This window comes from Solanum dulcamara, chromosome 9, assembly GCF_947179165.1.
Source record: "Solanum dulcamara chromosome 9, daSolDulc1.2, whole genome shotgun sequence".
NCBI classification, from domain to species: domain Eukaryota; kingdom Viridiplantae; phylum Streptophyta; class Magnoliopsida; order Solanales; family Solanaceae; genus Solanum; species Solanum dulcamara.
The window spans coordinates 61,953,532-61,971,151 of record NC_077245.1 but is presented as its reverse complement, the minus strand read 5'-3'; the positions used below and the strand labels follow the sequence as shown (position 1 = coordinate 61,971,151).

Sequence of the window (17,620 nt, the reverse complement as noted above, 5' to 3'; positions counted from 1 at the left end):
ATGTTTGTGACATACAGGTTATTAAAAGAATTAGGGGGTGTCTTGATTGGCTTTTTTTTAAGTGACTTCTAAGTTAAAAGTAAAAAGCCGTAAGTTGGGAACACCCAACTTTTGGCTTCTTTTTTTTTGTACTTTTTCAGCTTTTAAGAAGTGCTTAAGCACTTCTTTTTGTTTTATACCCAAACACTTCCAAAACTAAAAAAAGAGCTTAAAAGTGAAAAGCCACTAAAAATAAGCCAGTCCAAACACCCACTTAATCTATCATTGCATCAACACCTGCCCTTATTCCTAAAGAAGATTTAGAAATTAAATTTTGTGACATACATGGTTTTTTGATGATCGCTGGGTGTATGTTGATGTAATTAGTGCTTCAGATCTGATGAAACATGGAAAGTGTTTTGGTTTCAGTCACCGGATTAAATTATGCACGTGTACATTCATAAAGGTATAGTAGTTGGTGTAAAGCATGAAAAAGATATTCAAGTGGGGACTTTCACACTAACAAACTGAAACCTCTGCCGACTTGAGTTCTCGGATGGAGCAAGTTCTGTTTGAATGTTACAACACTACTCCACTTGTTAGATTATCTAATTTTCGGAGTTTGGGACACCTGATCAAGTGTTTGTAATGTAGGTTGCTTTCTTTCTTTCTTTCAGGTTGACATAGAGGTTTCATCGGTTCTTGCTCACTTTTCACCAACTCTATACGGGGCAATTATGGAACTAATTGCGGATGTTGATATACTGGGTTTATCATCAGACTCCTTGCCCCCAACTACAGTTAATGGTAGTGTGATATCTGCTGTTTTTTGGTTCTCCATTGCTGCAAATGTGAAATCTATTGGTTTCTTGGTCGACTTTGAAAGTGATGTAGAAAGTGCATGCAGTCTCATGATTTTGCTTCAGATATTAAATATTCGGTATGTTGTTAGCATCTTGTTTTACTTTTCTATCGGCTAGATAAGGATATAACATTAATAATAGGGAAAATAGACAAAAGATAAGATGATAGACAAATGCAGAAGTTAAACTGTGTTGCAACTTTATACTTGTCGGCAAATCATAAATATCCAGTCCCTCTCTTAATCCTTTTACTTTTCACCGTAACAATGCTACAAGAACTGCTCTAATGTCTAATCATCATGCCAGCGTGATGTTGAAAATCATTTTCTGTTTGGTGACTCTCATGAATGGTATCTTGACATGCATCTCTAGCTTAGCTGTTTATTTCCAAAATAACTTGAGTTGCAAAAGGTCGCACAATCATAGTGAGGTCGTTTGCTTCACTGATAACAATTGCACTGTTTTGTTTGTTCACCTCAAGTCATTCTTGCTGCAATGCCAATTTCAATAAATCAGTCATGACATCCACCATTTGTTTTTTTTGATAAAGGTAACATTTTGTATATCAATCATCAGCTTAAAGCTGGTATCCAAAAATTTACAACATTTCCTACATCCACAGGTTGTGTTTATCAGAAGCAAAAAATAAAGGAAAAAAAAAGAAGAAAAAAACTGCCTCTAGATCTTCCTTCATCTTTATAAGGATCCTAGAATGTCTACAATAGCCACATGATCATCTATAAACTCTGAACTGCACCAATAGTAAAAAGTGATAATGCAATTCATTTTAATCTTGTGTAAGGGACTGCTTTTGTCTTCAAAATTCCTAGAATTCCCTTCTTTCCATATGGTCCACCAAATAACTGCTGGGACAATTCTCCATCTGTTCTTGTCTGTGCTGCCACTGCTCTCCATATTCCAGCTCTCTAAAGCCTGTTCTGTTCTCTCAGGAACAGTCCAGCTTATGCCTCTAAAGCTAGTAAACAAATTACACAACTGACCAACCACTTTGCAATGTAAGATCAGATGGTTGATTGTCTCTGCAACCTGCTCACAAAAACAACATCTTGGGCTCATCTGTATTCCCCTCTTCATAAGATTCTCTTGTGTAAGTACAACCTCTTTCACCACCAACCAAGTAAAAACTGCCACTTTATATGGGACATCTACCATTTGTAATCAAAACTTTACCAATGATCAGATCAAATTCTTGAAATTCTATTAATATTTTCTTCGGAATCAGCTTGACTTCGGAGGCTAGCTTGTGCGGATCTAGACTATTCTACCTGATATATTTGTCCTCCCACTAGTAGAGGTATTGTGTGAAACTTCCCATCAAGACTTAATCAGATAAAGAACTGACCTTACTTTTTTGTCTTACCATGTGTCCCTGATCTTCATAAAAGCTTTTTTGACTGCCACACTACATACTTTGGTGCTGAACTTGTTTAAGTTTTATTTTATTGATAGCTGGCAGCAAGTGAACATGACGACTTATCTGGCGAGAAAAGGAAAAGAGGAAAAATGAGATTAGACAAGAGGTGCATTTAAAGTTGTGGTAGATATAGTCGTATTTTTATTTAACCTTTAAAATTCATGTAGTCACGGTAAAGTAAATGATAGAAAACATCAGGTTCTGGTATCTATTCTTGAGTCAGATTTATTTCCTTGTGAGTCAGGAGACTGGTTCTTTTCAAATATTATCTGTTAAGCATTGTAAGCATTCATTTATGAAGTTTGAATGAAGTTGCAGGTTTGATGGGAAAGAGTCCTTGGAGGGAAGGGCCTCAGTGAAGGAAATAAACATCCATGATTATGGTGGTAAAAGTGAAGGGAAAAGCCTTATCTTTTGCTCATGTCAGAGCTTGTCTGGATCTATGTGTCAGGATCATAATGATGTTAGAATTGGTCAAAGTGAGAATTCTGATAAGAGAAGTAGTACCAACGATCTGTGCCTTCTGTTCCATTACAAAACCTGTGGAATTTCAGGATTCATTGGTCATGACTGTAAATTGAGTTTAAGTGGTCTTGACATTCACTTCCATCGTTTTATAATTGGAGTTTTGGTAGGATTTATTGATAAATTATCTAAAATCAGATCTTCTCTTCGAATTGCAGACAACCCTGTAGTGAATGGCAAGAATTGTGTTCCTACGTCTGCTTCTTTGCTTGAAAATTCTGGTTATTCCAACTTTTTTGAAACCTCCTTCTCTGAATGGGCAACTGTTTCGTTGGATCAGTTCCCTTTCATCACCCTAAAAGATACTGGTTCTTTTCTTAATCTTGGAGGTTTCTCAAATGATAATACCCCCGAGTGGAGGAAGGTTCTCAATTTAAGAGACCGGAAGGACAGAAATCCTAAGGACGTCATAGAGGATAGATCTAACGGTCAGCTTCCAATTTCAGTTAATTCTTCTTTTCAAGTTTATGATGCTAAAAAGGCGCATTTCATTGACTTGGAGCTCAGCAATAGTCGAGTTCATTTTCATGAATCCTCTTACATAGTTGGAACTCTTTTGTTTCCAAATGTCAAGTCTTCATTGTGTATTTGCGCTGACTATCTGGATGTACTTTGCTCTGCTGAGGGGTTGGTTCTTTCTTCTCTACAATGGACTCAAATGATGCAGGATTTCCTTTGGGGTCCCTTGAAATCCACTTTCCCTCCAACTTTAAAGCTACGTGTCTGGAAAGAAAGTGTAAAGTCACCGTTGAAAATGAGTTTCAGTATCCAGCACGTGTCTTGTGTTTTATCGCCTGAGTTCCTTGCAGTTATCATTGGTTATTTTACCTTGCCTGATTTGAACTCTAGTACAGATGGATTGCCTATTACCGAAACCTCCGACTCTAATACTTCAAATGATAATGTATGTGCTTCGTTTATGTTTGAGATACTGGACTCCAACTTATTTATACCGACGGGAAGCAGCGTATCTCAGTTTCTGAAGCTTGATATACAACAGCTATACTCTAGTTTCACGCAAAATGGTGAAGCAAAGTTTGTGCTGAAGGATATTCCTATGGAGTGCTTGGTTACAGAAGATGAAATTGCTCACAGAAATGATTGTTTAAACTTATTTGGATATGACTTATCATTATCATTGATGTTATTGGAAGAAGCAGCTAATTTGTCAGGTTCTTTTTATGGCCCCACTTGGACAAATATCATCTTGATTGCGCCGTTTAGTGCTGATGTATGGGTGAGATTACCATCCCAATGTGAATGTTGTGATGCCGTATCCTGTTATCCAAGTTGCATTATGGCAATAGTCAAGGATTGTCAACTCAATGCTGAAGGTAAGAATCAGATTTCTGTCATATGTTTTCTTGAGTATTGAAGCAAACCTTTAGGCATCTCAGTATTTTCTGTGTCTTTGTCCACAGGTGCATCACTTGTGATTGGATGTGAAGCAATGATGGATGTCATAGATCAGTTTTCCTTGGTTGCTAAACGAGCCGAAGCATTCAAATCTGATCCCTTACAGTTTTTTCTAAACAGGGAGGGAAAAGAGGGACAAGCCGCTTCTCCACTTCAAGGCTCTCTTGAAAATTTCATGACAATCCGAGCGTCTGTGAGGTCGATGTCCATAAAATTACGACAACAGAAAGGAGAATCAGTTGCTTCTGACCTCATTGGGGAAGCTATCATGCAGTTCCATTGTTCTGCCTCTTTAAAAAATGATGAGCTCTTAAGGCTGAAGATCTCCTTCTCTTATCTACAGATATTCTCGTCTCTTAACTCTGTTTTGCTTGCTGAATGCTATTCTAATTCTGGCCCTCCAGTTATTGTGATAACCTTTTCATTGTCTGATCAGGGTGAAAATATGCTTTCTGTTTCTCTGTCTTTGCTAGATGTTTGGATACATTTGTCTGACTGGGTTGCAATCATGAATGTACTCCAGTCTTCTTCAACAAAACAATCCAATACCTTAATGATGAACTCATTATCAAACAGTATGACATGTGTTCCTGTTGACCAACTCAGGGATGGTGAAAATGATGGTCCGCAAAATTCACATCCATGTCCTAATATTTTATCTGCTGAAGTAAATGTGAGGCATGATTCTGGAGTTCACTCTGTTGAGTTGGAAACTATTTATCTCCGAATTCATGTTCCTGCTTGGGTTAGAAAAGATGCTTTTAACATATCGGAGGTGAAGCAGGGTGACAAATACATGAATGATTTACGAAACACAATTTATGGATATCGACATGGCTTTTTCACTGTTGGCTTTCAAGCTAGGAATAGTAAACTGTTTTTCTTGGGGACTGTTATGAGACTGAAACTTGATCTAGATAAAACCTGGGGTACAGTGGAGCTAGTAAAGGATGATAACACACGCTCCTGGCCCCTGTTTGAACTATTTCAAGTGAATCTTGATGCTGCAGTTTGCACTAGTTGCAGTGAGCATATCCATGGGAAGGTGGATCTTCAGTGTCATTGTCTGGATGTATGGCTGTCAGATCACATTCTTTATTTCTGGCAGTTTGTGGATTTTGAAGGTTCAGTAGCTGGGCCTTCTCAATTTAGTTTCAGTCAAGTGAACTTTGATATCCAACTTAGAAAGTTCTCTCTTCTTTTGGCTGATGGAAAGGTGATTTCCGCTTCATAACGCTGTCCCTATTTACATCATTTCTGCAGTTTGCCTTCGCTAGATTGGACTCCAAGATGGATGCGGATAACTTGCTCTGCTTCAATTCCCTTAAATTCCATTATTATCCTTAGAAGTTTTAATGATTTATGCTTTTATCGGATAACACTAGAAAGCAGTAGACCACCATCATATTTCTTTTCGTGCTTCCTTTCGTTTCCCCTTTATTTGGGAACAATAGATTGACAGTTCAGGATAGGAGTTATTCTTCAGTGGTGACTGATATCTGTTTCCTGGAATTTATAATTTCTTAGCTGCTGCACGCAACTTTTCTTGCAGGATCTCAGATACTCTATATGAATTTCCTCAATGAAGTTGAGTGATTGAGTGAAGTTATGAACATGCATGCTTCTCGAATGCAGTTTCACCGTCGCTCTGTCATGTCAGTTAAAAGTTAGGAGCAATTTGAAATATATCTTGTTCCGGAGAAGTCTAGTTCCTGGAAGCTCACAAAGATATAGGAAATCTGTACTAAATAGGATGTGGTCTCGAGTTTTCCGCAGTGTTATAATCTCTTCTAGATCAATATCATTATTGTTAAAATGTCCCACATTAGTTAAGTGAATGAAATGTTGTCTTCTTTATAAGAATCTTGGGCAGTAATCACCTCAAACTTCTGAAATTGAGTTAGGCCCAAATTTTCATTTTCTTTACATGGTAATTGAGCCACACACATCCCTATTTTTGTTAACCCAGTGCTTCACCCCCAATCTTATATTGTCCTTGCTTTAAAATGTCCTGCTCCTGCCTGCTGACGAAGTATTAAAATATCCACAGGTTCAAGGTGGGGTTATTGTCAGGGTGCGTACCTAGGGGTGTTCCATGGGTTCACGTGAACCCATGCTCCCCTCCCTAGATCATATATAGTAGTGTTATATTTTTTAAAAAAATATTTAAATATAGATATGTGAACCCACGTTCAAAGTATCATAGAACGTGATGATGATTGGGTGCACCTCTCTAAGTGAGGTTAGAAATTTAAATCTTATATCTATCTTGTTTTTTCTCTTTCTAAAGTTTAGTAACACCTCTCCAAGTGGTTATCGTTAACACTTTTGGCGTTTCAATTAATTTTTCTTTTGTTTTTTTATTTTAATCTTTCAAATACCTTAAGTCTGTCACATTGAATATTATTAATAATTTTTAGCACTATAACAGGTCCAGTGTTAAGAACTTAAAAGTCAAATAGATCAAATTTTTATCTTAGAGTCATCTGTTCTTAATAGTGCAGTGTTAAGAACCTAAAAATTGAACAGATCAAATTTATATCTTAGATCCATATTTTTGTAATAGTGCACCCATACTCTCAAAAACCTGGATACGCCTCTGGTTATTGTATCCCTATATGCTGCTCCTCATTAGCTAGAATTTTAGTTGAGTTGTCCTAATGTCCATTTTCTTTACAATTATGCTCATATTTTCATGAAAAAAGTGGTTTTGTTTTTTTATCCTCAATGTCAAACTCCTTTGCACTGAACTGGGAAGAGTTTATTTTCTCCTCTTTTGGTTCTTTTTCCTAGTCTTTTTGGGTTGCTTTCTGATTTTGTGTTTTTGCGCGCACGCGTGTGGGGGGGGGGAGGGGGGGGTTGTTGTTCGAGAACACAAATTTTATCCTTGGTGTACTGTCATTTTTTATCATTACTTTTCTGGTATTCATCTGGTTAACTGTATGGTCTTTGTTTTTTCACTGCTTATAAGTTATGCAATGCTGCTTGTTTCTTTCCAGTATTGCCTTCGTTTATCTTTAAGTGCAACGAGGTATTGTTCTTGATCATTTACTGCTAATTGTATCACATAAATTACCTGTTTTCTTACGCTACATACATTTTACTAATATGTGTATATTTTTCTCTAGTGGAGTTCAAGTGGACCTTTGCTGGAGTTACTCATGACAAACTTGGTTCTTCACTCAAATGTAGCTGGAACTGAAATGGAGGGTTTGGTGAAGTGTGAAGTCGAAGTGAACTATAATAACATTGACATGGTAGAGATAACAAAATCATGATATATCTTCTATTGATTCTTATTCACTAATTTCCGCTCTCTATTTGGACAATAGGTCTCGTGGGAGCCTTTCCTAGAGCCCTGGGAAATCCAGCTAAGCATAAAAAGGCATGATGACAGTTCCCTTCTAAGTAGTGACGTTACTAGCAATCTTCATATCAAATCGACAACTCAACTTAACTTGAATCTCACCGAGCCCCTTATTGAGGTACTATTGTTTTCTCGTTCTACAGGAAAACCCTTTGTTGAATTCGCTAATAAAAAATACCAATTGAGAAGTTCTATTATGTTCACCATGGAAGCTGGTAAAGCTGTTTGTATCTGTCCTAATTCTTAATCCTTTATCAGGCTATCAATGTGCTGCACATTCTTGACTGTCATTGTGGAATCAATGATAAGCAATAAGTTGTTTTATTTTGGCATTGATAAAGTGACACATTTGTGAGGAACTAGGGTTTAGGGGTGAGTTAGGTCGAAGGTCTATATCCTGACATTGTATCCTAGTATGACTCATCCCTATTTTGGGTTTACCTAATGTTGAACCCCCATGTTATGTTGGCAGTTGGCCAGGCTCCAATGTCAATCCTGGGTGTTCAAATGGATGCTGAGAGTCCTTCATTGATGAAGGACAACGTCCTGAAGTTTCTTTATATGCTCTTGGGTTTAAGTCTAAGGTCCAATTTTCTTGGCAGGTGTGCTTCGATTGTTCTAGTATATCCATTCAATGGGTCGTTATTTTTCAATACCACAGGAAGGGAAACATTAGCCTAACCAATAGGCATATCCATTTACTTAATATAATCTATGAAGTAGGAGGCAATAATTACATCCTATTGCTTGAGGGTCAATATGGAGGAAGGAGTATACTCCACTTTAGTTATGGCTCTATCAACCCATGTAGTGATTGCTAGAATTTGCTCTTTCCTGGGCTAATACTCCATTTCATTTTTAGATTAATGAGTGATGTTGAAATAGTCAGAAACTTCTTAGACCTTTCCTTATTCTCCCCTTCCCTGATTATTTATTTATTATTTTGTAATTTTCCGTTAAGGTTTAGCTGTCTATTTCCAGGAGAAGAAATTGACAAATATTTATCAGTGTATTATCAAACACAAAAGTATGTATCAGTTGATAACTTGATATCTAATAACAAATGATTAGTAATATCCACTCATATAAGCTCAACTGTGGCTCATAATATACTAGATTAATTCGCTGCATCTTCGAAAATGATATGACTAAGCATAAATTAGCTAGGTCACCCATAGGGAAGTGATTATATCACTCAATATCAGTTCACTAGGCCTCAATCTAGAATTGTTCAGGTTAACTACATGAATCATCCCTGTCCATGTTCAGATATTCATCATAGGTTGGTTATTTTTATGCTGGATGTTAACCAACTTGGTCCTCCTTTATCAAATATTGGGATTCAATGTGTTTTACAAAATCTCAAATAGATGAAGTTCCTTGGTTGAAATGAGTGGGAAGGCTTTCCTTTTAAAGAAAACAATTATCCCTAATTTAGGTAGAGGGGCAACTCATTACCCACCGAGTTTCAAACCGTGCGCTTCTGGCCTTTGGGGATTTCTCTGTTATATGTATGTGTATGTGTACACACACACACATATATGAGTTCATTTGTTTTAAATACACAACTATTGTAAAGTCTTTTGTGTTAAAGAAATATTCATCCTTAGATTCCTTTCATCCGATTGTATTATAAGAATTCTTGCAATGTGCTCACAAAATATTGAATGATTTATGACATATTGCACTATGTAAAACTTTCTACTGCAGACTTGCTCAATTCTTCAAGTACAGTTTAAACAAGTTACTGATACATTTCTCTTTCTTTTTTCTTTCCCTTTGGTGAAGGTTGTTTCCAGGACAATCGAGATGATTAAAAATGCAGGGGATCTGGCGCAGATGGCTGCTCATTCTGAAATCCCATCATTCTTAAATTCTCAGAGAAGTGAAAATCTGGATACCGGGAGTTCTCCTCCTTATATACTGCAAAATATGACTTCGTTGCCTTTAGAATTTCATGTCTGTCAACAGCGGCAGAGTGGTCATGGCTTAGAAGCATCCTCGATGAAAAGTAGAAAGTATATACAACCAGGATCTTCTATTCCAGTTTATGTTAGTGAAAGTCTTGAAGATCAAATTTTAAGCTATAGACCGGCCCAATCCTGTGAACAACTTGCTGACAAAAAATCAGTGGAACCATCACATCATTATATCATTGTTCAACTTGAGGGAACGTCACTTCCCTCTGTTCCTATTTCAATGGATCTTGTTGGGCTTAGATACTTTGAAGTCGATTTTTCTAAATCATCGAGGAAGTCTGATGTTGATACAACTAAGAATATTCCAAACAGTAGTATAAACGATGGAAAGAACAACAAAATAAAAGAAAGAAGTGGCTTTATCATTCCTGTAGTGATTGATGTGTCCATACAGAGGTACACGAAGATGGTGCGATTGTACTCAACGGTAAGTACTAATGCAAGTTATATTTTGTGCAGCTTTGGTTTACTGTACTGCTTTACATATTTCTTTTTTTTATTTCAGGTAATAGTATCAAATGCAACTTCTGTGCCTCTTGAAATACGGTTTGACATTCCATTTGGTGTTTCTCCAAAGGTATATAGGTAGAATGATTAGTAGCAATCTCCGTATATCTATCAGGAAAAAAGGATATTGGTATCTACTTAGTCTTGACTGGATTTATGTCCCTCCACATTGATGTAACTTCTGTCATTTCCCTTCTTTGTCATTTCAGGTTCTGGACCCTATTTATCCTGGTCAACAGTTTCCTCTTCCTTTACATTTGGCTGAAGCAGGCCGAGTGAGATGGCGTCCTCTTGGTAATTCTTACTTGTGGAGTGAAACCCACAGTATTCCAAATATTCTTTCTAATGAAAATAAAATCAGCTTTTTGCGCTCCTTTGTCTGCTATCCATCTCATCCAAGCAGTGACCCTTTCCGCTGCTGCATATCTGTGCATGATTGGTGCTTACCGTCTGCTGTGTCACCAGAAAAAAGATTTTCTTTGTCCAACAATGTTCTAACACAGACCAATAAACCACATAATAATGTAAGTTACATGGTTAAGCCAGAGAAGAGGAATGTGCATCAGTTGACTTTAAGCAGTCCATTAGTATTGAAGAACTATCTTCCGGAGACGGTATCTGTGACAATAGAAAATGCTGGTGTTTGTCGTACTGCAGCTGTATCAGAGGTTTGCACTATGTTATAGTAACTATCTTTTTCATGAATTGATTTATTTTACTTTGAGTTGACCAGCACAATTTTCCTTGTCTTCCAGGTTGAAACTTCTTTCTTCCATGTTGATTCTTCACATGACCTCACAATAACTTTCGAGATGCATGGATATAAACCTTCATCTGTGAAATTTCCACGTGCTGAAACATTTGGTGAAATAGCCAAGTTCAGCGGAACAAGGTTCTCTTTGTCGGAGACTATTACTTTTGACCCTCAATCATCAGATGGTACCGATTGAATTTTGCTTTCCTGTTCTTTTACCCGTGCCAGCATTATTAGTTCTCTCTTATTTATTTTTTCTTTAATCTCCACTTTATTAGGTCCTCTGGGTGTTGCAATTGAGAAGGTGATGGATGCATTTTGTGGAGCTCGTGAATTATGCATTTCTGTTCCATTTTTGCTCTTCAATTGCACTGGTTTACCCCTTGTTGTCTCTGAATCCGTTAATTGGACAAAAGGTCATTTTAGTGTTATTACTTCTTGCTATGATGTGGACGAGCAGGACTTGATTCTCCACAAGAAAGATGGTCTGGGCATTTTTTCTTCTAATCAATATATGGATACAACTGCAAATAACAACAGTCAGCCGGTAGCTCCCTTGAACAGTTACCTCATTACAAAGTCACATGAGAGTAAATTCTCTCAGGCAGAATCGATTGATTTCAATAATTCAACAAATTTTCACCGGGGTTCACAGAAGCATGATATGTATGCTTCAAAAGCATCGCTTCACAGGAGTAAGTCTTACACAAGCAGTCAATCCAGCTTAAAGTTCTGTGGGTTAACAGAAGGTGATGCTTGGAAGGTCAATTGCCGGATGTATTCACCTAACCCAAGTTCACCGTCTGGTGAAATTATGGTCAGACTGTGTAGATATCTTCCAAATTCTCTGATGAATGACATTCCTAATGATTCTTGGTCTAGTGCTTTTGCACTTGTGCCACCTACTGGTTCTGGCAGTGTAACGATCCCACAACCATTCAGGAAATCTGGTTATGTAATTTCTGTTGGTGCTGTTGCAGCACCATTTTTTGGCAGGACAAGAATTATTACCTTTCAGCCGAGGTACTCTACTATGTCAATATTACGTTACTACTATCTTCAAGGTGTTTATTTAGGATCTTCCTGCAAGGAATATATCTATAATGAAGCACCCATAATTCTACAGATACGTAATCAGTAATGCATGCAATAAGGACCTGTATTACAAGCAGAAAGGAACAGATGATTTTTTCACATTAGAATCTGGAAGGCATTCTCATATTCAGTGGACTGATACATCGAGGTATATTGTGACAGTGTTGACATTTTCATTGCTCATTGATATCTCAAGTTACTTCTAAGAGTGTGTTCGGTCTGGAGGAAAACATTTTCCAGAATTTGTTTTCCAATTTTCCCATGCTCGGTTGAAAAAGAATTTTTGGAAAACATTTTCTTTCAGAAAACAAGTTGCTTAATCATTGCCAAGGTGTCTGTTGCATGACACAGTAACAAACTAGTTTGTAGATACCCCATCCACTTTTTAATTTGCCATTATCATTGCCAAGGTGCCTGTTGAAACACTTGATTCTCTTTATGAATTGGCTCGAATCTGTAAAGGGTAATTGACAAGGGTGTGCCGATTGTGGGAACAGTTACTGTTAAGAAGTGAGGGAGCATATGTTTTGAGAATGGTCATTGGTAAGATGTCGTTTCTGACACTATTCTTATGAAACGAGTGATTAGTTAAGTCTGGTGGGCAATATGTTTTAATTTTGGACGAACGAAAAGCAGAATTGTGATTCGCGTAAATTTCGTTCCTTTTTTCTTCTTATTCTTGTTATTTATTATGTGTCAAATATTTTCCAGGGAGTTGCTAGTCTCTATTCAATTTGCTGAACCTGGATGGCAATGGTCTGGTTGCTTCTTGCCAGAACATCTAGGTGATACTCAGGTTAAAATGCGAAATTTTCTCTCTGGTGCTGTGACCATGATATGTGTGGAAGTTCAGACTGCTGATGTCTCAATTAGAGATGATAAAATCGTTGGCAGCCCTCATGGTCAGTCGGGAACAAACCTGATTCTAGTGTCAGAAGATGATACTGGCTTTATGCCATACCGTATTGACAATTTCTCCCAAGAGGTATTTTCCTTCAATGCAATATAATAGTTCTTAACTTTGTATTTGTTAAGTGCCCCGCATTGGCGGAGGGATGGGTTATTTGTCTCCTCTTATATGGTTTTGGGTAATCATCACTTCATGACCTAACTTTTCAGATTGAGTCAAGCCCAAGGTCCTTTTCTTATCATGGTACCAGAGTAGGCAGAGGTACTCAATTTAAGTCTCACAACCACTAGATTGTCAAAAGAATTTTTTTATGTTCTTCACCCATGGAAAAGAATCAGGCCTATATGTGAAAATTCACTTTGACAATTTTTGGGTTGTGAGACGTGAAACTTAGATATGTGTCTGCTCTGATACCATGATACGGGATGGATTTTGGGTCTAACTCAACTCAAAAGTTAGCTCATGAAGTGAGAATTGCCAAAACCATTTGAGAAAGACAAATAACTCATCCCTCAACAAGTGTGGGACACTTAACATTATTAGCCGCAACAAGATAGGTAAAATATTTAGATTTTTTGTTACCATAAGAAACTTGCTTTAAAGTCACCTCCAATAGTTTCACCACTGCCACCCTAATTATCTGTCTAAGACGTGTTATCAAAAGCGCAAAAAATTTCTAAGTTATGTTGGGGTTTTAAACGCAAATAAAGCGTGGACTTTATGAATAAGGCGAAAATGGAGGTAAAATACAAATATATATGTTTAGTCCAAGATTGTAATTATAAGTATGACTAACAAATAAATTGAAAAAAAATAACAATAAAGTGAAATATCAATAATTTAGTGTGGCCTCTTTGGGAAACACTCATTGGCAAGGAAAAGTATGTTTTAGAGCCTTGTTGACAACATCGAAGTGCACATTAAGCGAGGTGAAGCGCTCAACATGTTTTGAGTCTCGCTTCAGGGCTTGAAAGCGCCTTTGCAACACTGGTCTAAGTTTGATTGGAATGCAGATAAAGATGTCATTGCTGAGTGACATAGGATACTAGTAGCAAATGTAAATTGTGAACAATGCAAGGTTGGACAAGGACATGACACCACGAGATAAAAAAAAAGTCTAAAAGTAGGGACATTTGTAGGATATTGTGACATATTCTGTAGCAAATTCTTTATATAGATGTAAGCTACCAAAAGGAAAACATTTAACATATATTCATGTTTGAAAACAATGGACTAAAGTTATTCAACTAAAAAGAACATAAAGATCTAAAAGTCTAGTGAATGTCATTGGGTTTGCTCATTTTAAAAGGGTGCGCAGGTGATTTCCATCTCTAATTTGCACACTACTGTCCTTGTTTTCCTTACATAGCAACTTTTAACATCTAAATAATTATTGTTTTAATTTGGTTTTCAACATGGTTCCCACATGTGGGAAATTCACTTTATTAGAGGGGAGTACGGTAAGATATCATCAATTCACTTTGTGTATCTAACCAGCTAAGCTCATCTAAAAGCTTCAGCTACCTAGAGAAGATCCATATATTATTCAAAATATTTTGTTGGAGACCTTTAAGTTCTCTATAACATAAGAAAGGTCGAAGATTTCGTCAAGTAAATTGTGTCTTTTAAAGTTTCTGTCCCTGACAAAGTCTGTTTTGGGTTAAGTATTAAATTACATAATCATCCCTAATCCACAGGTTAAGATATCTACTGAATTAGGAAATATTGGTCTAATTACTTAGCAAACTCATCAAAATTATGGAATCGATTAGTGAATTGTCTTTTTTGATCAAGTAAGGTTTTCATAGATAGTAACAAGGCCAACTTGGCCGTATACAAGAGATATACCAAACAAGGAGAAACTTACAAAATATGATTTTCTCTGAAGGACACCCAATCCTCTATACAAACAGGAACTATATGGGTGCACCGAAGAAAATAAAGGATCAGAGACTAAATGATTTACCATCACTAAGTTCCTCAACTCCCTTGTTTTAGGTGTCAAAAGGATTAGGCCTTCCAGATGTGGTAAAGGTTTACTATCTCTAGGAAGTAAATTTGAACTCAACTGAGAAGTGTGTTAATCTTAAATTATCCTAAAATTTCACCAATTTTTCAGACATCTTATGCTCTAATAGTTTCTCTCCTTTCCATTCTGGTCATACCTGGTGTTATCAAAGGCGCTCTTAAGCCCTAAAGCGAGGCTCAAAACGCATGGAGCGCTTCGCCTCACTTAATGTGTGCTTCAGTGTCGTCATCAAGGCTCTAAGACACTTTTCCTTGTGAATGAGCATTTCTTGAAGAGGCGATGCAAAACCTTGATATTTCACTTTATCGTAAAAACAATCAATTTCTTTGTCCATATATTTGTTATTCATGCTTATTAAATTATAATTTTATTAAGGGTGAAAAGCTTGATATAGATTTTTGTCCTATGTTACATGCTTGCTCATTCCAAATTTTTTTACCAGCATAACAAATGTCAGGCTTTCTGCTTAGTTCTTGATCTTTAACTAATTCGCCCTTTTCTTCTTTGGTTATTCAAGCGGCTACGCGTTTATCAACAAAGGTGTGAAACTTTTGAAACTATGGTCCATTCCTACACTTCTTGCCCTTATGCGTGGGATGAACCCTGCTATCCACATCGTCTCACTATTGAGGTATGTTTTGCTATATTTAAAAGCTAAATGGTTTTTAAGCAGGTCTCTGTTAGTAAAGTTCTCTCTGGATTTTTTAGGTTCCGGGGGAACGTGTTTTAGGATCATATGCTCTAGATGACGTAAAAGACTATGCACCCGTTTACCTACCTGCCACTCCTGAGGTAATCTACTTTTTGTAATTCAGTTTGTAAAGTTTAGGCAGAGCTTGTACTCACCATATAACTTTTTCATTCTTGACCCGAATCCTGTTCTGATTGTTGGCATAGCCTGGTAATACCAAAACCTGTTGGTTTGTTGTGTAAATTAGAAAATATCAGAAGTCTGTACTTGAATTAGTAATTCTAAAATAATGTTACCTTAAATTTCACTATTATTATTTGAACTAGTTAGACCGGTATATACCAATAACCTAATTCTATAAAAAAATATTTGCTTGTAACAAAAGAGCAACAATGTTTTGCTACCAAATATTATCACAGATTCCTTGAAGGTGTTGAAATGGAGCTACAACCAGTTTATTGATCAGTTGGAAAGGAAACATACAAGATAAGGGAGTACTTCAAAAGGGATTATATTTTATTCTCAATTTCGAAAGTGGAAAGGTTAAATTAGGGGCAGCCTTTTTCTTTGTCTAAGGAAGTGAAAGTCCTCTTTTTATTATTGGTGGCATTTGACCCAGGGCATCTGCTTTGATACTATGCTAAATTGCACAGGCTTAATCTTAAAACTTAAGCTATTAGTGGTTTATTGTAAAGAAAATGAGAAAAAGAGAAAAGCTTGATTGGGAAATTATAGTTATTAACCTATATAATTTTGGTAAGCATATATCCTAAATCAGCTCCTAATCAAATCATTCTGATTGATGCAAATATGTAATATCTTACTCTCCCCCTCAAGTTGGAGTGCACTTATCATAAGCTCTGAGTTTGGAACAAATGTATTCATCGAATATTAATGCATATAGTGTCCCACATAGAAAAGAATTATTATGTATTGTGTAGAATATAACTATAAATACTGCTCAGTCTAATAATGTCGAGATACATCTTAATAACTATCTTTTCCTATGTCTTTACTTCTCACATGGTATTAGAGCTTTGGTGAGAAACGTCCGGGGAAAGAAAATAGAGTCACACAGTCACTATGCATCAATTTTCCAGCGACTGTATATGTTGTTTTGCATCATCTTCTTCTTCTGTCAGTGTTTATGTGAAAACCAACCCCACCACAGGGTCCCCCACCCTCTCACGACCAAACCCTAGTCAACCACTCCAGCAGATGACCTACCTTGCTCTCATGGGCCACCTAATGTTGCAGCGACTCCGACGTGTCATATTCACGCACTGGCGCATGAGTCCATCTCCTACCACCTTCCGAAGTAGATCTGGTTCCCTGGAAGTCATATAGCTGTTATCCAGTTTTGTTAATTTTAGATCACTGAACCCTAATTCGGTGACTCCAGTCACTGCTTCCGTCCATACCACCCTGCAAAGCCTGTAGATTTCTCTTCACTAGTTTCAATTTGTTTATTTTTATTTTTTGAAATTGCACTACTTTCAGATTATTTTCCAGCAGCTTTCCGGCAAATTTCTGTAAACTAGCAACTTTCCAGTCACTTTCAATACTCCTCTCAGCTATATCTTGTGATTTTTGCTTAGAATTCTCAAGCATGGTTCGGCACATTTCGCTCAGTTTTAGGGGTTTGGCATGATTTAAAATGATTTGACGATGCTGATCATTCTATATTCTTTCATAACTTTGCTCCTGGTTTGTGCATGTATCTGGTGGTGTATATTGATGATATAGTCATAACAGGTAATGATGAAGAAGGAATTACCAAATTGAAACATCACCTTTTTTTAGCACTTTCATACCAAGAACCTTAATCAATTAAGTTGCTTCACATAGGAAGTATGCTCTTGATATTCTTGAGGAGACAGGAATGTCAAGGCCTATTGATACTCCGATGGATCCTATTAATTTCTACCAGGTTATAGGAAGCCCCTAAGTGATCCTGGAAGATATAGGAGGTTGCTGGACAAGTTAAATTACCTCAACGTGAAACAACCTGACATTGCTTTCCAAAATATGTTAGAATTCAGTTATTGGATTCCCCTTGTGACAGCCATT

At 36.9% G+C, this 17,620-nt stretch overlaps 1 protein-coding gene across 4 annotated transcripts in view; it reads left to right on the top strand.

Annotated features, from left to right (window-relative positions):
- Nucleotides 1-17,620, top strand: part of LOC129903848 (uncharacterized) — a 106,339-nt gene that overhangs the window by 71,576 nt on the left and 17,143 nt on the right. For 3 of the 4 annotated variants that reach the window (XM_055979362.1, XM_055979364.1, XM_055979365.1), the window contains 14 exons: nt 657-919; nt 2,590-4,136; nt 4,224-5,434; nt 7,347-7,475; nt 7,551-7,703; nt 9,374-9,991; nt 10,070-10,141; nt 10,281-10,739; nt 10,827-11,010; nt 11,104-11,848; nt 11,952-12,068; nt 12,632-12,905; nt 15,377-15,490; nt 15,568-15,651. In XM_055979362.1, coding sequence (XP_055835337.1) covers nt 657-919; nt 2,590-4,136; nt 4,224-5,434; nt 7,347-7,475; nt 7,551-7,703; nt 9,374-9,991; nt 10,070-10,141; nt 10,281-10,739; nt 10,827-11,010; nt 11,104-11,848; nt 11,952-12,068; nt 12,632-12,905; nt 15,377-15,490; nt 15,568-15,651 — 5,970 coding nt within the window. The remainder of the gene's footprint in view (nt 1-656; nt 920-2,589; nt 4,137-4,223; nt 5,435-7,346; nt 7,476-7,550; nt 7,704-9,373; nt 9,992-10,069; nt 10,142-10,280; nt 10,740-10,826; nt 11,011-11,103; nt 11,849-11,951; nt 12,069-12,631; nt 12,906-15,376; nt 15,491-15,567; nt 15,652-17,620) is intronic. The other variant, XM_055979363.1, reaches the window with a different exon arrangement.